Source organism: Battus philenor, unplaced genomic scaffold, assembly GCF_028537555.1.
Source record: "Battus philenor isolate CCGP_79_NKW_IND1 unplaced genomic scaffold, ilBatPhil1.0.hap1 SCAF_20, whole genome shotgun sequence".
Classification (NCBI taxonomy): domain Eukaryota; kingdom Metazoa; phylum Arthropoda; class Insecta; order Lepidoptera; family Papilionidae; genus Battus; species Battus philenor.
In genome coordinates this window covers 5,084,487-5,105,129 of record NW_027181683.1, presented here as the reverse complement: position 1 = coordinate 5,105,129, position 20,643 = coordinate 5,084,487, and the positions used below count along the sequence as shown (strand labels likewise).

General features: G+C 32.3%; 1 protein-coding gene across 1 annotated transcript in view; it reads left to right on the top strand.

Moving 5' to 3' along the window:
* Nucleotides 1-14,660, top strand: part of LOC137922849 (putative fatty acyl-CoA reductase CG5065) — a 32,986-nt gene extending 18,326 nt beyond the window's left edge. The window contains exons 2-13 of the mRNA XM_068765940.1: nucleotides 2,549-2,752; nucleotides 3,210-3,367; nucleotides 4,395-4,485; nucleotides 7,230-7,375; nucleotides 8,668-8,777; nucleotides 9,260-9,343; nucleotides 10,036-10,144; nucleotides 11,614-11,690; nucleotides 12,298-12,460; nucleotides 12,875-13,025; nucleotides 13,409-13,515; nucleotides 14,174-14,660. Of these exons, the coding sequence (XP_068622041.1) occupies nucleotides 2,555-2,752; nucleotides 3,210-3,367; nucleotides 4,395-4,485; nucleotides 7,230-7,375; nucleotides 8,668-8,777; nucleotides 9,260-9,343; nucleotides 10,036-10,144; nucleotides 11,614-11,690; nucleotides 12,298-12,460; nucleotides 12,875-13,025; nucleotides 13,409-13,515; nucleotides 14,174-14,264 (1,485 nt within the window). The 5' untranslated portion in view covers nucleotides 2,549-2,554 and the 3' untranslated portion in view covers nucleotides 14,265-14,660. The remainder of the gene's footprint in view (nucleotides 1-2,548; nucleotides 2,753-3,209; nucleotides 3,368-4,394; nucleotides 4,486-7,229; nucleotides 7,376-8,667; nucleotides 8,778-9,259; nucleotides 9,344-10,035; nucleotides 10,145-11,613; nucleotides 11,691-12,297; nucleotides 12,461-12,874; nucleotides 13,026-13,408; nucleotides 13,516-14,173) is intronic.
* The last annotated feature ends 5,983 nt before the right edge of the window (nucleotides 14,661-20,643 follow it).

The window sequence follows — 20,643 nt, the reverse complement described above, 5'->3', positions numbered from 1 at the left end:
TGCCCCTCTCCCTAAAACGTGATGCATTCGGCATTCGCACTGTAAATCATTCATTCCATCCAAGATGGTCTCTTGCTTACAATAAGCAAATATAAACATTATATAATCATATTTGCGTATTAAGATTTACACAAAACATACGACAGATCATAACATTACGTAAGAATAATATCATAAAATACGCGTAATATAGAACTTTAAGGTAAATCGTCTTTCGCCGTGTTGATTGTCTCGTACGTGTAAATATGTAATCGACGCTTCTGTAAACGAGGTAATAAACAGTGTGTGTTTTTATGATATAGCGATATATTTCTACGTAATTCTCAATATATATGGTTTATTATTCAAAATTCTATAATATTATTGCTTAAACATTGTTATTATTCGGAAGACGCCATATGCAGGCCGCTTCCAACCGGTCCTATTGTTAATATATAGAAGAGGACTACACCTAGCAGTGGATGACTTCTGAACGATGACGCAGCATACTACCAAAATTTAGTATTTAGTAAAATAACGCATCAGTTTTAAATATAATTCATAACCACATACTACTCGTAAATTAAGGTTAGTTTTATTATTGTAGATAATTATTTTACATATTATCACTAATCAATATTAGCATTACTTCATTATTTAAAATATACCGTCTAAAATCAATTAATAATTGAATATATCGCGAAACAGCTCCCTGAGTTTTAACTGAGCTTCGGACTCCTTCTCAACAATTCATATTTATTTAATATTTTAAGTTCTTAATATTTGGACTATCTTCCTTCTTAATAATTGTTTATTCTCTTTTCAATATCAATAGCACATCTAGTTTTTATATGTTTCTAGTTTGCATTTCTGTACTTTGATAAATATATTTCTTATTGTTATGGTTTTACCGTAAAAGCTGTACTGCAACTTACGCGTGGTATCACAGGGGAAAGTATTGGTGGTATCATTCCGTCAGTCTGCCCTTGGACCTTCGTCACCTCGTTTCACAGGTGCAGTACATCGGTTCGGTAGCATTATAGTTTAGAAGTTCGAGTGCTAAGCGGCTCGAGTGAGCTACTCACCTCAAGCTATAAATATTTTCAACAAACGAACATAAATTATCAATGGCAAAAACCTAACTCGTAGATATTCATACCTAAACGACTGCTACTCAAAGGCACATATCAAGTATTATTAAGTTTGTTAACATATACTTACTCTAGCTATAACTATTGTTACAAGGAATAATCCTTTAGTTAATACATAAATCATAATATTACTCTAATGTCTGTTAGTTTATACATTAATATTATTACATTACAATTATATGAAACTCATTCAAAATAATTAATAGATATAGTCCTTTAAACTAGTCCTTTAGGCCAGTTATCAATAGGGACCCGAACTCTCTTCATGGGAAAATTGTTCACTGAACATGTAATTGATTACATGTACAGACTTCAATTGTCGTGTTGCCATAAATGAAAATCCAGCGGTTTAAGATCGAAAATATATGACGGCATGTCTTCAGCCATGGTGTTTTCAACCATGTATAAGTGAATCGGATTTTATGAGCCGATTCTGAATCGTACTGATAGCAACATTGTTGTTTGTGAAACAGTGTTGTTAAGAGTCTTAACCAATTTATCAAAAACAGTATCTTTACACACACAAAAATATTTCATAGTCAAGTGCAATTTTAACTCAGCGCGAAAATGAAAAAATGCGACAAATATTCATAAGACAATGAAAATAACAATTTTTTTTTTATTTTAACTGTATTTATGGCAAAGAATTCTAAATAAACTTTTGAGTCAAATATCCGTGTGATTAGATTTTTGTTTTCAGTTTTGATAGTTCATGTCTTATATGTATAAGAGTATCATATGTTCGTCAAAAATACATATACTTTTCATATTCCGGCTAAAAATGACATATAAACTTTTAGATATAATGAGACTTTCGAGCACATTAAAACACAGTCAATAACTAGTTATTATGTAATTATTATTTTATGCCGTTCCTATACAAAAAGTTTACATTGTAAATTATAACATGCGTTATATTACGCCATACGTACGTTTAAATTTAATAGAATGAGCATACTGCCTAGCATTCTCGTCCGTGGCAAGTAATGTGTTGTCCCTTAAATATTATTTGGCGCACCCGTGAGCCAGCATTAATTGCGTCGTTTATATTCAATATATAAAATGTAAAAGTGTTTCGCGAAGACAAAAATGCCAAGGCCTATGTTACAACATGCGGTATACTGCGGGGTCACATAACCATTGGCTTGGTGGTCAAGAAATACTGCTTTTTAGGAAAGAATCCACTACAAGGATACGGCGGCAAAGATGTTACAATGTATATTAAAAAAAAATTATACAACTGGACATAAATCAAATATTCTTTTGCTGATTGAAATAATAATAAAGATTTGGAACATTTATTTAATTTTACTTCAAATTTTATTAAATATGCATGTGAAGAAATTCATAAATAATTAAATAAACGAACTTTATACTAGTGCCAAAATATTAAACATTTTTTTATTTATTTTTTTCAGAATACAATGGCGCCATCTGTTGGCGTACCTGAGTACTTCGCCGGGAAGAAAATTTTCATCACAGGGGCAACAGGGTTTATGGGAAAAGTTCTCATAGAAAAACTACTACGGTGTTGTCCAGAAATTAATACAATATACTTACTAATGCGTTCGAAAAAGGGCCAAGGGACGAAAGAGCGCCTGGATGATTTTATGAACTGCCGTGTAAGTACAGTGCCATCTATTGTATCATATCAATATTAATTCACATAGTAGTGACTTAGTTATTCAACAATTTTTAGAACCAATTTTCTCACTTTTCTCTAACGCACGAAATGTATGTGCCGCACAATTATTTAGATAAAATAGAACTAATATCCCGCCAGTATTTGTTTTAAGGTTTTTACAATTTTAAAGATGTAAAAATCTCTGACAATTATTTCTAAATAAAAAAATTAACACCTAAAATTAAAATGAACATTGCTAAAATGACGATTTATTAACGCCCTGTGTTATTCTATAAATACGTTACCCTTATTTAGTCAAATTAGAACGATTCTATGTATTCTAGATTAGTACAGAGAATCATTGTAATTTCTTCCTATATTATTCTGACAACGAGATTAAGACAAAAATAAATGGAAATTAAGTAACAAAACAATCTTAATGTAATAATTTTCAGGTTTTTGATAAACTACAAGATCAGTCTCCGAAAGTGTTCAACAAATTGCGAGTGGTTCCTGGAGATATTTTGAAAGACGAATTGGGAATGTCCATCGAAGACTGGGATGAAGTTCAAAAAGAGTGTCAGCTCATCTTCCATTGCGCAGCATGTGTAAGGTAATTAAAATAGTCGATCTCTTAAGTTATCTTACTTATAAACGGAGCCTCTGACATTCCAATGAATTAGTCAGTACTTTACAGTTTTTAATATAAAATCTTTACAATCATTAGTTGTAAACCAAAACAAATCACACTAACGGCACTACCTTACTCTGATTGACTTATTTAATCCCAATCTTATCGCTCTGCTATATTCATTAGATAATAGCTATACTGGTGCATTGTTAAAAAAGTGGCCAAGTGTAATCGCATCTTCATTTTCTTACAATTGTTGACGCCTTGAACAATTATCTATCTGTTTCACTTTAAGGTGGGATTGAAATTGCGCTTTTTTGACTCCATCCGACAAATATATAGAAATTAGAAAATGTATTGTTAATTTTACCGTCTTTAAGACGTATATAGAAATAAGTTCTTAGCAACGTATAGTACTAACTAAAGTGCTAATTAGTTCCAAACATATGCCTTGCTTTTATAATTTCACTGAAAAAATCATCTAATGCCATTGTTTTTTGGGTATTGGCAAATGGCTGCAATAGGCAACAGTGCTGACATTTCTTCAATAAGTTCGCTTAGATGGACGCTCCAGCAAGTCACTGGTTGCGAGGGCCCTCGAGAGGGAAATACAAGCCCTTATCTTCATCATACCAGCCGATAAACGCTTACTGCAAGACACAGGAATCTTCCGAAGATTGTCACGGTGACGGTTTTTGCACTGTCTGTGTATCTAAAGATTATCAACAACAGCCTACAACATAGGTTTTGCACTGGACTTTGTAATACAAAAACTGGTTTACTACCACGTTCGCAGCATATTTCAACATTATTTCGTCGTCATCTCAGATGTACGATCATTACTGCTGGAGATACGCCTCCCCCATAGATTTCCAACAAGACCGGTTGGAAGCGACTTACATCGTTACTCGACAATACAGGTGCCCCTAATAGTTATAATAAAAAAGTGATGTAAATATAATTGTACATGATTGTCAATTTTGCTTGAAAGTATATTTTCATTTTTCAGGTTCGATATGTTCATCCGTGATGCCATCAATATGAACACAGTAGGAACCATGAAAGTGTTGAAATTAGCTGAAGGAATGAAGAAGCTAGAGGTAAAAAATGTTTATGTTAAGTCTCGCTTTTAAGGTTTTGGCAAACCGAACATTAAAAAAACTAAATTACTAGTTTGTATTCATGAAATGCATTTCTTCTTTTCCATCATTACCTTAGCCACAGGACGTCCATTGTTGGGCATAGACCTCCACCACAGATATTCAATCGGACCTGTTGGAAGGGGGCTGCATCCAACAAAAATAACAACCTTAAAAAGGTTTATCCAACTTGTGGGCGGACGAATGTAGTCCGTACGTAAAACGACGTGCTTAGAAAACGGTCTCGACTCCAGAACCTTAAGGTCCAAGCGGCCATGTGTTTTTTAACTTAACCTGACTTTAACTTATTTCCTACACACGAATAAACTTTTGTCAAAATAATAATATTTATTTATTAAGATCCACAAGGCGCGCTGAATACATATAAGTATTTATAGTTAGCTATCATAGGGTCGGAATGATGATCTACTAAAATGAGTCTACCAGAAACTTGACAATTGGACTTTTTAAATTAAATTTAAAATTGATGTACACATTATAATACCAACACTGTAAATGAGTCCACAAACCTCTTGAATGCTATAATTAGATTTATTTAATAATTAACTCTTAATTTTAATATTTAAAAGGAATTTCCAAAATATCTTATTAAACTTTATTATATACTACTCAAAAGAAAATAGGGCCCACCATCATTTTGCCCCTTAATTTATGTGCATACATGATTATTAAATTTTTACAATTAGTTGATGTTGAATTAGGGTTTTACACATTAAGTAAACACAAAATAACGTTTGAATTGTTTAATTTTATCGCAATACACTCAAATACACATTTTTAGAGAAAATGAGCACTAAGTAGACTGTCAATAAAAACATTTATAGTCACTGTTTGTTTTTAATAAACTTGCCGGGAGCTTTTCTTTAGTATCGAGTAGGACCTCTTTTGCTCCGTATGCACTCTCTGAGCCTATCTGGAACACTCTCAATCAGATGAGTGATGTTTTGGTCGGGTATTCGTTCCCAACAGAGTTTCAGCGCGTTTATGAGGTCCTGTTGGCTGTTAACGTGGCTATAGGTCTCTTTAAAACTTCTTTTCAATTGATCCCATAAATGCTCAATCGGGTTGAGATCGGGACTCATTGCTGGCCAAGGTAAAACCGAGATATTGGCATCAGAAAGTGCCCTCTGAGTGACCCTAGCTGTATGCGCACGAGCGTTGTCTTGCATAAACACAAAATTATCACCTACATTGTGAATATGGGATGACATAAGGTCGGATTACTTGCTCGGCGTAACTGGCTGCAGTGACCGTCCCTTCGTTCAAGATCACCAGCTCTGTTTTGCCTAACAAGCTTATACCGCCCCATATCATCACACTCGGGCCCCCAAAACGATCAGTACCGTGCATGCATGGTTCAGTAAAACGTTCTCCTTCTCTTCTCCACACACGTACACGTCTGTCATCGCTGAAAAACTTAACTTTACACTCGTCTGAAAAGAGTACTGTCCTCCAATTGTCCATGGTCCAGTCCAAATGCTCACGCGAAAACCTCAAACGTGATGCCCGGTGAGCCCTTGTTAATTTAAAACGAATAACACGCATCCTAGAATGTTGCCCGTCCTCGTGGAGTAGATTCCGAATGGTTTGACCACTAACGCGTGTGCCAGTAGATTGCCTTAGCCGGGATTGCAAGGTCCGGGCGGTTGTCGTGCGGTCCCGGCACGCAGTCAATCGAATGTACCGGTCTTCTTGAGCAGTTGTGGCTCGAATCCTTCCTGATCCAGGTCTTCTAGCCACACTACCTGTCTCCTGGAACCGCTCCCATACGTTTCGATTAGCTCGCCGTGACACACCAAGGCGAGATGCAACCGATCTTTGCGATTCTCCCTCTTGAAGCAAAAGAACTGCCCTTGTCGAAGTTTCCACATCCATATGACGACAAGGACCTGGCATTGTAATCGGGAATAATGCCGAAACGAAAAAAACACAGCTAAACAAAGTGTGATCAAAGTATTGCGCTTAAAGCACGACTGAGAACACAAACGATTGAAAAGTTAAGAAATGGATAAATTTAAGCACTTTACTTTTTTGTCTACCCACTTGAAATCAACAAAATAGTTAAATTTTTAATTATCATTATGAACTAATAAACATGTGTGCTAGAAGTGGTAGTGCTTCATTTTGTCAATGATTAGTATATGAGTTATTTATAAACACGATTAGAGACAAAGTTGCGGTGGGCCCTATTTAGTTTTGAGTAGTTTATATGGGTAAACTCAGACTCAAGAAGGATATCTTAATTTTTGGACAACTAAGTAATACGTTTGTTGTCAGTAAGGGATTTATTTACATTAATATTATAATAAGGGCATTTCGTCCAGCCAACACAAACGTAATAAAAAGTGGTGTTAATTTCAAAAGGAAACAGAATGATTTAGTAGCATTGAAGACAACTTAATATTCAAATTGTGTCAGAAATATTCAACAGTATTCATTTTATTTTATTTTTATAATAAATAAGCGTACACACAAGTTACAATAAGGATTATCATAAGATTGAATATGTAACAATGTTTTCACGGATTATTTATTATTATATTCATTGTGCAATTCATCGTTACTCTAATATATATGTTAAGAAAAACGTATGTAATATATTAAAATTTTTAAATTTTATTTTTAATTATGAAATTGCTAGAACAAAATCGATTAATATTAAATGTTTTTTGTATAACTTCAAGGCATTTTTACACGTTTCTACCTCGTATTGCCGCTGCGAGCTGCCACTGCTAGAAGAGAGATTGTATCCGGCTCCGCATAGGCCGCAAAACGTGATGTCCTGTGTCAAGTGGATGGACGACGACTTACTCAAGTATCTCGAACCAAAGTATGTGTCATTACTAATTGTATCAAATCTGTACTTATATAATTCACCTGTTTTATCTTTATATGAATACAAAAGAAATTATGAACTAACTAACTTATATAGCGTGCTAGAAAATAAATGTAAAAGTTTTGAAATGAAAAATAAATAGTTTACTTGTCATGAAAAAGCTTTAATGTTTTTACACATATTTCCAATCAACCAATATAGTGATCACCCTGAAAAAATAATAATCAATATAGGGATGTACCAGTCGACATCTTCTGGTAGTACATAGTGTTCTGGGTCAAATAGTAAACAAGAATTTATTTTTAATATGTTGTGATCCTAATTATTTAAAACGATTTTCCTATTGTATTTTCTGTATTAAGTTATTTGTCGTTTCTCAAATTATTGATTTTTTTATATGAAATATCAAACATTAATTGATGATAGCAATGAGCTATAAATTTTCCCCTTTAAAGCTTTTATATCTTTAACGAATAAGCCAGTATAATAGCAATAAGTGTTTACTTAGTAAACTATCTATTGCAAATCATACAAATGAATATATCTTCGTATTTCTTAGTCTTGTACTTTAGGCAGAGAAGACTTGGACAAGAGGCCTGCCATTTCGCACGAATATATTACAGCAAGATGTTTTAGGTTCCCCGAGAACCTTGTTCTTATCTGTCCATCGCAAAGGAGAGCTTTCTCGAGATCTTGAGTCTGTCGCTTTATCCTGGTGAATAAATATGTCTCTGCCATCATGTTCCTTTCACATAGCGTGAATCAAAAGTGTATACCAAGTAACAAATTGGTGATACTCTGAGTCCATGTTTTACTGAACTTTCTTTCTGTTCTATTTGAAGGTATAGATATACATATCATTGTAATAAATTAATAATTTCATAAATATAAATCGTTATATGATATCCAATATTTATTATTAATAAATAGAATAATCAATAGTAATAATTACTAAGAATTGCTCGTCTGAATTGGCAGTGAACATTGCTCGTGCAATTGATGGTCATTGGGGCCGCAACTTCTTCGAGTAGCGACCACAAGCCGGTAGACCCTGCGTAGGTAGACTCCTACTAGGTTGACCGACAATGTAAAAGTCACTGGATGCGAGCAGCGCAGGATCGGAAATCGTGCCGATCTTTGGAGAGGCCTATACCTTGCAATGGGCTTCTATCGGCTGAAAAGCTGAAAAGAAAATCTAATCATAATTATGTAAAAATAACTATTTACAAAACTTCTAAATTAATCACTAATTTTAGAGTTCTAGTAATTTACTCATATTTTTTCAGATTGATCGAACCCCAACCAAACACTTACGCATATACGAAATCTTTAACAGAAGACCTGGTGTCTCAACACGCTGGGAAATTTCCCATTGCTATTGCTCGTCCCTCTATAGGTAAGTAGGGTGGTAACTCTTACAGTGTTGTGCAACATTATTAAAGATATTCCTCTTGCTATCTGTCTATTTAGCTAAAATAGGGAATGATGATCCTGTGAAAAGTTGTAACCGTTGTTGATTGTTTAAGTGATTACTTATGTGAGTGAATTACAGATGAAAAATATTGCCAATATTCAATGCCATCTTATCGCGCTAATAATAAGTTCTCATCTCTTTTTCTTATAACAATTTATGTAAACACATTGTTACTAGGATTTATAATAACAGAACCTGGGCACTATTATTTAAATATCACGCCAATATCATTGTTTGTTATAGTTAGAAAGTTAACAAAGTCCTTAAAATGATTATAAAAGAAAAGCTGTTTTAATATATTTTCGCACTAATAACTGATTTATTTGCAATTTACTATATAAATGTGGTAAAAAAGTAAGTAAATCCATTTCCACCGTATTAAGAATAAATGGCTTATTTTCCAGTGGCGGCAGCGCACAAGGAACCGATGCCCGGATGGGTGGACAACATGAACGGACCTACGGGTTTGCTAGTCGGTGCGGGAAAAGGTAAAGAAATTTATTTGTGCGCAGTCGCAATTCTATATAAATAACGAATAAAATATAAATTAATTATAAGACTGTATCCCTGGATTTCAACATGCGACCATGCGGTAGCAAATCTCGATCGTCTACCGCAGCGCTACTACTGCTCACAATTTAATCTTTAATACAGTACAATGGAGATTTTAACGCATTTCACGATTTCTTACAAGGCGACTTTACGGTGACATGTTAAAAATTTGGTATTTTACAGAGGGGTATCAAAGGGTGAATATTACGTGAAAAGTATAATAAATGCATTCCTTTACAAAAATGTCATAAAAATATAACATTTAGTAATATATCTTGCTTTCTTCTGTACTTTTTACTGTATTTTTACAAGATTTTATTATTGGTTACATAATATTGTATTTATAGGGGAAGAATCTGTTCTCTTTAAATTTTCTTAGTTTAGGATGCAGGTATAAAAATACCACAGACCTGTAACTGTTTTGTTCTGTATTAAAAAAAAAAACTATTTGTATTAAATAAAAGGTAAAAAAGAAAAGACAATGCTATGGAATTGAGTAATAATGTTGCCTTTAAAACTCCGAACAAATTTTTACTGTATTTCACTGCGCTATCAATGTTATAAATTTGATCTATTTTCATTAAAGGAGACGACTTATAAAAGTGCACCCCGTTTTTATTGCTTTCAGGTGTAATCCGTACAATGCATTGCAACGATTCTTACCAAGCCGACGTGGTTCCCGTAGATATGGCTGTCAATGGTTGTATTTTATTAGCTTACACAACTGCCATTGAAAAGTAAGTAAAATAAATTTCAACTTTGACTAAGCTTGCACTATTTCGGAGCCTATTTCTGCTAACTGCAAAAATTCGATTAAAGTGGCAGTAGACAGGCCACGAAGCACGCAGAACAGATGTTCTGCTCGACTTTGGGACCACGAACCAGCAAGTCCAGAACGTTCACCTACAAAGCGTAACTTGTTAATTTTTAATCCTATTTTATCCGTGGATCTATTAGAAATATATGTAATAATACCCATGTTCATTAGAATGTGGTGATCAAAATAATGATGTTGAAGATGATTAATTTCTAAGTTCCATTTTTAAGACCAATAAATACAATTACAGTCCATTAAGAATGCATTTATATGAATGCAGTGAATTATAATAGCTCGTTACCGTTTTAACAGATTCCGCGAATTTAAAAAGGCACAGCACAGGTCGCTTACCTTCAACCTCGTCTTACATAGGTATACTCATGGCCTCCCTTGGCTCGATTAGGACCGTAACTCATTATTAGCATTATCACAACATTGACAACCCGCCGTTCTCTTAGCTTATCTTACCGCTTAGCGGCCACTTTCTGGGGTTATTGCGCAAGGGCCCCCGAAAGAGAACTTAAGCTGTGGCTGTTACTAAAAATGTGGTTAGCATTTCGGCTCTAGTCGGGGGGGGGGGGGGGAATTTAGTCAGGTCAATTACTATTGTCTGGCTACGATTATTACAACTTGGAAAGCCTTAGCGCTAAATAAAGTGGCGTAAAAACCCCAGTAATGTTTGTAATGAAACCATAAATACCATCTATGATCGAATAATTTCTCTTGTTAACTTACTTTTTTTTAAAACGTATTTCCTCTGTCCTGAGTACACAGGGATAACAGTTACAATCATAATTAACTTAAATTTCTTATTTCCATACTCTACTTTCTTCCATCTTATTGTCATTTCTTCATTTCTCTTTTGTTTGTTACAAATTCTTGCATTTTATTCCTCAACCTCGCCTTCCCTCGATAAATAATTACAGGTGCCACGATTTGTACCTATATATTTTTGGATATAGCCTATTGGTTTCTCTTTATACATATTTCTTATTATACGCGTTACGTTACGAATCGAACTGTAGATATATTATTTCACTTCACAGTGACCACACATGCGATGCTCAACCATTCATGCATACTAAACCATATGAGCGGAGCATCTTATTAGGACATTGATCTATTAGTCACAAAAATAGCAAAAATATTAATCTTTTATTTATTATTAATATTTATTAAATTGACTCACAATTTTCTCACTGTTTGTCGTATCTTTACGAGTTTTTGATATTGGGCTATACAATAATATATATATATGCAAAGAACTTATAAATCACACAAACCTACGACCGAAAGCTGGTCTTTCGAGTCTCCTACAAAGGATCTTAATATTTAGCTAAGTTATTGAGCATATATGTCCTTATTTCACATAGATAATTTATTTTTCAGACCAAAGGAAATTCGTGTTTGCAATATCACACAATCAGGAATAAACCCGCTCACATGGGGACAGGCGCTAGACATGGGTAAATATTAATATATTTAATAACGTGAAATACATTTCATAATTTTGAAATAAATCACATTTATTTCGTGTAAAGTAAGTTTCGTAATTTAATTAATTATAATTGTTTACGATACCGATCAATAATTTCCGAATAATATAAATAAATACGAGTTATAGCGCTAATTATTAATGATTTATTTCTACGTAAATCAAACGGTTGCTTGTTTATACTTACATAATCAAAGGACAATGAATAGAAATCATTAAAACCAAAAAAATGTCCCATCTTTCGATTTCAGTTGCCCATAATGAGTACGCTGAATTTTAATTACTTTTTTATCGGTTAAATCAAACATTTATGTCGTAGGATTTTTTTCTGGATAAGTAAAACAATTACAATTTTTGTTGTTATTTATTTATTAAAAACGATACAAAAATAATAGCTACTAGATGTCACCACCCCGCTTCGTGTAGCCTGCACTGCCTTTTGTGAGAGTAATTTCATAAAATCAAGGTATATATATATATATATATTTATTTATATATATATATATATATATATATATATATATATATATATATATATATACTCATATTATTTACTTATATTTATATAAATTTAACAGGTCGAGTTCATGTGCAAGAGTTCCCGTTCTCCGTATGTTTGTGGTACCCGGGAGGCTCCCCCAAGAATTCGCGCCTCCAGCATCTACTAGCCGCTTTCTTTACACACGTTCTGCCCGCCTACTTCGTTGATCTACTAATGTTCCTAATGGGAAAGAAAACTTTGTGAGTTATTCTCTTTTAAATCTATAACAAACCATACAAGGCAGACAAAAGCAACCTATAAAATAATTTTCACTGTCTTTTCTTGTCTTTTACGAAGAGTGCATACAAATTTTGGATTTCTTTTAATTTTTGGCATCATGCTTATACTATATATTATAAAAGTGAGTACAAAATGCGTATGGAATTCTCATAGCTTTAAGCTGGATGCTGTCACAGGGGAGCTTAATCTGATTCTAGTTTCTATAAAATTGACTTTTCTGAAATTCTTCAATGTAAATAATCCTATGCAGATATTAATATGAATAAATATAATTTTACTTTTACTGTAATATTACTTACTTTAATACTACTACTTATAATATTACGTTGCTAAAAACTGAGCAGTGAAATGAATTGCAATTATTTCTACTACAGCATGGTGAAAATACAAAAACGAGTGAATTACGGACTTGAAGTACTGCAGTATTACACGACTAAGGAATGGTTCTTCAAAAATGACTATTACTTATCTCTACAAACTAAAGTTTCGAAACGAGACAATGAAACATTTTATACGGACGCCAAGGTGAGATAAATGTGTTTATATTAATAAATGATAAATTTATCATTTTTATATATTACAAAAAATCCTTTATAAAAGTATCGATTAGATTGAAATCATTATTTTTACAGTGTAGGTCAATATTAATAATGAGTCGACCACGGAATAACATAGAAATATACGCCGGCAGACGGAGCGTAGAACGTTCACCCACTGGGTAGACAATTCGCCTTTTTAAGGTCGTCGGGAGACGCTAGATCTAGCTTCTAACTGGTCCTATTAGAAAGGCTTCTAACTGGTCCTATTAGAAACCTATGCGGGATACCAATGTCCAGTAGTAGATTTCCTAAGGCAGAAATGATAATCATGATAATGTACCTTTAAAAATATTAACATTAATTTTTCAGTTAATAAATTGGAGTATATACATTAGAAATTACATAAAAGGCGCTCGGGAGTATTGCTGCAAAGAGGACCCGTCCACCCTCCCGCAGGCGAGAAAGTTGCAGAAACAGTAAGTACACGATTACACCCCTTCAACAAAATCATAGATTAATAAAAAAATTACTTATAGGCTTAATTATTCACAGATTACAACATGTTTTTTTATCAGAGACTATCAGACGTAACCTATAACTATATGCCACATAAATGGGTTACAATAAAGAAGAATGATAAAATCTTCATGAAAATTTGTTATAAATGCTAAAGTTCTGAACGGGTGAATGTGTATCTATTTTGTCAGCAAGTTAATTGTCCTATCCTTAGAATTTATTAAGCTGTGAGGTTCCTCTAGAGAATTAATGATACATGTTTGGGTGTCATGTATTTAATGACTGTAACTGAGGGTAAATTAATAAGATTTTTGCTGACAAGTTTACGTACATTCATACCTATAAAGCGTTTACAATCACCTTGTCTAAACTTTAATTAGTAGGTACTAATTCGTGTTAGTTAGTTTATAAAATCCAACCTGTTATATACAATTAATTTATATTACTCTTTTAAGCCTTATGTTTTAAACATTAAAAACATGCGTTACGACTTGACCGAGGAAAATAGGCAATTAATTGCTCATTATCTACTAATTTATTTTGTATGTCCTATACTATATAAACATTTAATACTTATTATTAAAGTTTGCATAATGACATTTTAATTTTTTTTTTCAGGCTTTACTATTTGGACAAAGCCGTGCAATTCATTATCTACTCCCTACTGGCATACTTTATATACTACTACGTCATACGGATATTTAGTTAGGTTTATGATATAGCAAATAATAGCAATTACACTTAGTAAGAGTTAGTCATAGCTGTGTTGGATTTTATTTACCCATCAACTGCAACGCAAATCCTCGTACTTAAGTATAATTAATTCTTTTTATTATTTTTATGTTTGTGTTATGTTTTGTACTTAATAAAGTTGTAATAGAATGGTTAGTTTTTGAAAATAGTTAAAGACGAACTGCACTATGTTGTACAGCAAATTAAAAACTGTAATATTTTATATACTTGTAATTTGTTAAAAAATGAAGTTATGAGAACACAATAGCCATACATCGATTATTTATCTGTGACATAACTGATATGAATTATCAATGGTTGTGTAGTGTTGAACTCCTCTTATGTATTATCTGTGTATTATAAAAATCGTCCATAGTCCTTTACTAATTTTTACTTATTTTATTTTTAAAAAAATCAAATAAATACGTTCTCTAAAATTAGCTTTTTATTTTAACAAACATTTTCTAAAACCAAAACGATAAAACATTGAAATATTTCTTACAAACTTATAGAAAAGAATTCAAACATAATTTTTGGGTCAAAGAATATATTACAAACACATGATCAGCGATGTAGTCAAACCAAAACTAATAGAATTCTATCTGAATACTTAAATATTTTTATGAAATAACGATTAGATTGACTGTCCAAGCTGAGCCCCTTTTTTGGTATCGGGGGGGGTACTCTTCAAGATAGACAGGATACCTTGTTTTCATGGGAAAGACCAGGGTTATGTAGGATTCCTACCTACTAAAACCCCTTCAGTGGTAAGCTTGGGTGTTTTTGGTGGGGCCGCCGGATCGCCTAAGGAACTCGCAGCTGGCATATAGTAAGAAAACTTGGCAATCTCCCAATCCAGTGAATAGCAGTGTATAGCGACCCGGACAGAGGCTTCTCTTTTCTCTTCTTCTGTCTACGCAATGCCACCTCAAAGCCGCAAAATCTAGTGCAAAAAAAGAACCAATTTAAATTTCCTTAATTACAAACAAAATGCATAGACATCAAGCATTTTTGAATTAGGAAGTTTGATTACTTACAAACGATTGTAAATATCGGTTTAATTCCCTGTTACATTGCAATGTGTGAAGAGTAACATAGCTCAAACAAATGGCGATAAAAAAATAAAAAATATCATTTATCTAGCAGTTCGGGCAGACCATACTTTCTTTAATGGGATATTTAAGAAGTTAGATTAAATAATTTAAATAAAATTACTTGATTGCTTATTTTATAAACAGGCTAGTTAAAATTTCATTGGGACATTAGTACCATTGTATTAATTATCGCGTAGGCTGAGGTTAATGCTCCCGCCAGCACTTTGACCCCTTGCGATCTTTTGTGCATATTAGATAGTGTATTAAAGTGTATTTGTATTACAAATTTAAAAAGTGCATTTCCTAACAACCTCAAAAAAACTATTATTTTTATTTAAATAATAAATAAATATATATTCAATATATTGATTAAACTTTATTAATCAACATTAAAAGAATAGCTTTATGAACTTGACCAGTTCATTACGTGATAGGGATTTGGTTACGAAAAATTATTCCTTTGCATTACAATATGAAATGTGTAGGACGGTTCATTTAGCCACCAATATATTAAAGTTAGGGGTGTCACAGAAATTAATTATTGTTGAATAAAAAAACAACTCGATAATCCTTGCAAATGATTCGCTAAAATTTATACGTAAAATAAACTTATTTAATATTATCGTTCAAAGGTTCCTCCTGGAGATTTAAGGTTCTGGAGAGGAGACCACGGACCGGCAATTGAAGAGTAGAGCATCCACCCACAAGGTAGACGGAAGAACATGTTAGGTTCGTCGGAAGACGGATAAATATAGGCCGCATCCAAACGATCTAATTGTAAATCTTTGGAAGAGGCCTATGTCAAGCAACGATTGTCTTTCAGCTTATATCATAATAATGATGAACAGGTATTAAAAAAGAGTAATCACAAAATTTAATTAAAAGTAATAATTACATTTTTCTAATTCTAATTATTATTTTTCGTATAATTATTTTATATTTAAAAAAAAACAATCCCCAGGTCATATTCGATTTAAGCGCTGGAGTTGCTTCCGCAATTTTTCTCACAGCGGTGATGCTTTCCGAAGTGGCAGTTTTATTAACCCGGTAATAGCAACCGATCCAGTCGAAGTTCGGACATCTCGGGTGCCCCTGTATCGGAATACTAAACGGGTATTATCGACGAGTGATGGCTCTAGCCGAGGTCCCGATCGGCGGCCCTTGGACCTAGTTACTCACACTGGAGCGTCCCTTCAATCCTGTGAAATAGTAGTATGTAACGGCTAGAGTCAAGTCTCCCTCAGAATGAGATTCTGCTTATTCTGCTGTGCTTCGCTACCTTGAAAGAGATATTGGGGTAGGCACCCACTGCGCCTTCGAACTTACGTAATACGTTAAAAATATATAAAAAAAAATCTAAAAAAATCTAAAAAATTTAATCTAAAAAAAAGAAATAATCTCTATACTACATAGGTAACCAAACAAGTAAAACATTAGTTAACCAGAGGTTCTGCGCAAATAAATCCATGTTTACAAAATTTGTGATAGTATAAAAAATACCGTTAGTTTTAAATAACTGATTCGTTGGTATGAATAGAAATAATTATTTGTACAGCAAAGAAAATAGTTTTAGTTGTGAAAGTAATTTGAAGTTGTAAACCAACCCTGGTCGATTTATAAGTATGCGCTGAATAATTTAATATAGTTACGTCGTTATTCCGTACACTTCAGCAATCATTCGTAGGTGCTCGGCCATTATACGCGGTACATTTTCAAAGTCCAGTAAAAGGTAAGTTTTTTTATATTTATTTAAAATCTCCAAAGGTTTAACAAAAACACCAATGGTAATAAATAAATTATCAAGAGCAACTATTTATTAAATATAAAAGTGTAACATAAAATTTTAGTATATACCGGAACAAATTTACACTGACAATGATATTTCAAATTTGCAAAACTATATTATTTAAACTTAGACATCTTAACCGGATTTCTCTTGAATATGCAATAATAAATTAATAGTTATAACTAATAAACAGTTTATTCCCACTTTCATTTAAATATCAAATATAACTTTTATGCTCAATCGTCACTCCCTCTAGCGTCATGCCATTTAAATCTATGACTCGGTATAGTACATATGTCTCTACACAAATCTATCAATGCTTTGCCCTTTGAAATGACAAACATTTACGCTTTCTTTATTGGAACAATTTGTATGAAGCGCGTAATCCTTATTATATCTTTCTCTAGGTTTGTCTAATGTATTTTAATTATTTTGTTATAAATTTAAGTAATTTAAGAAATACTTGTAAAAAAATCTTATTACAGTATCAAAGGTAACATAGTTTCAGAATGAATTGCTCTATTACCGTATTAATGATAGTGATAAAATGACCACATAAAATCGTTTACGCAAATACCATTACTATGTGTTACGATGGCTGTTACATCAGGGCGGTTAGAAATCCATCGAATTGGACTCTCCTGGTTCTCTTCTCATTGCGTAGGCATATGATCACTATAAATGAAAATAAATGAATAACAATGTGAATGGATAAATAAATAATCTGTTTACGCGCTAGAAAAGTGTTTATATTAAAAAGATTTTCATTTAAACCATTGTGAAAGGTTTATGGAAATGTATAACATTTACACACTTTAATATTACAATGGAAAAATATAACGTAATAGTTTCTCATTTAAATACTCAATATAATTGTGCAATACTTGTAAAGTAACATTTCATTGGCTAATCATGAATATGGTGTTTTTTATTTCCTTTTGAGTAATGTTAAATATTTATTAGAAACGGTTCGAACAGCGCTTCGTAATATAAAATTTAATAACAATAACAAAAATGGTACACGTAATTATCAGATTGAAAAACTTTTTTGCCATGATAAGTCTTAAAAACCAACTTGCAATTGACCAAGGAGAGTCGCACTTACGTATCACCTCGATAAAATAACTCGCGTCATATAGAAAAAGAAATGGGAATTTCATAACATGCTTACCTATTCAGAAAAGTATTTTCTCTTTAGAACCATTTCATTCGTCTGTGATTTTGTTAATCGTATATTCAACCGGATTAGTCTATCTGTTAAACGTCTTATTAAATCCCTTGTATACTTGTAATTTCTACGTCTCATTTATTTTACAAAAATGTAGTCGATACGATTTTTTTGTTTACCTCCTATTTTTCGACTTGAATACTTTTTCTACGAAACTGATTCCATTTAGAACTGCTCTCAGATAATTGGAACATCAAGAAAAGCTTGTTAACCAATAAGTAAAATTACCAAGGAAAAAGTTGATATGCAGGAAAAAACAAATTTCAAAACGTATTGACATCGAATTGAAATAAGTGAGTAATAGTTATGATTTCGGTAGCAGCATTATCGAGTTGTATCGAACTTCATATTAAATACAAAAAGTTGAAACAGAAACTTGGAATCGCAGAAAAGGAAGAAGGAATAGAATGTACAATAAAAATAAGTGCGAAAACAAGTTAATATATATTGTATATTAAAACACAGAAGATATGCAATATCCATAAAATTCGATAAAAAGAAATTAATGAAAATATTGCATGATTTTCACGAGACCTTTGATTTAATTTTCATTGTGTTAAAACAATATCCTTTAACGAAATTCAAGCTTAGGCAACGACAAGACAAGCACTAGTTTGACCTAATTAAAAATAAAAACATTCAAAATAAAATTCTGAAACATCCCGATTCAACTTTAATCAAAAATTATAATGTTAACTGTTACATTTCATCAATATTTTTATATTTGATGACTCTCCGCTACTTTTATGTGTTGTTGCTATCGTATTTATCTTTATATACTAATTGAATTTGTCTAAAATTTAATATTTTTTTGTCTTTTAAACAATTCCACTGGGCAACAAAGTTCGAAATGTTTATTTTCTTGTAAATAGATCACATTTCATTTTATCCATTTCTGCTTTTTTTTTTTTTGTTTTCTCTTTTTAATAGTACTCGTATAGTTATTTTATAATAATTAGATTTACATTTATTTTGACAACGAATCGTTTATTTTTGAGGGCAAACCTAAAGTACATTTTGCTATATTTCTATCACTTCAGACTTTACAACGAGATTTACATTAACCAACACTAATGACCAGTACGTTGTTAGTCATATATCACTTTAATGTAATAAAATTAATTTATTTTTATACATAATTTAAGGTCATAAATACATATAGTCATAAACAATTTCAATACAAATCTTCTTGTTCCCTTGTAACCCAATTAGAAAACCTGCACTTTTGGAAGTGGGCCATAATAATATGTGTTCTTATTTTCCAATCGACCGATTACAACACTAAAGACAATAAATCTTTCCCCGATTACCAAGACCTACACTTCATAATAAAATTTTCACATCACGAACTGATTTTATAATCCACGTCCTATCCCTTGAAAATACAATGTAAATAATTTAACAACATTTATCAGTATACGGTCTGTAAAGGAATATTTATGATAAAGAATGAAAAACGTGATCACTTCTACGGATATAGGTAAATGCATTTAATAAATCTATTTTAGATTAATATGATCTTCACGCACTAAAAATACAAATTTCAAGCGCTCATCTATACCTTGTATATCTTCCTAGACCCAAATTACGATGAAACACAGCTTGCCTTATGATTCATCGCTACCACCTAAAAAGAAAAATCAAAATTAATTTTTCTGAAGTAATAAATTTTATATAAAATAACAAAGCATTCAGATGATGTTATAGTAACGACGTAACTCGTACTTCTTCATATTCTACCGATTTCTGGGAGTTACAAGAAAATTAGCGAATTAGCAACAAACCACGTGCTCAGTTGTTAGAAACAATTAATTTAGATGATACGTATCTTTATAAACCTTATACGCTCTATGGATAATTAGATCAAGTGCGATACGATTGAAATTTTGCTTCCACGTTATAATGTACGAACATTAAGTTTTTATGAGTGAATCACGTAATTGTCAATTAGTTATAATGAGGAGTTCAAAAAAGTTAATTAGCTAAATATGAGGGTCTTTAAAATATTCTGTCAAAAATCATTACCTTACCCAAGTGAAACCGAAGTAGCCGCAAGCTAAACTGTCATCGGTTCTCAATTCTAGTTGTTTTGATTGTACAAAGTTAATTTTTTTAATACATCAATGTATGTAAAGTTTCTAAATTAAGGCAATCTTTTTGAATTTAACTGGGTTCACTTTAAATTTTAAATATTTTCGTTTTACCTTTCCCGATTAATGTGGTAAGTCATTCATCGCCGACCTCTTTA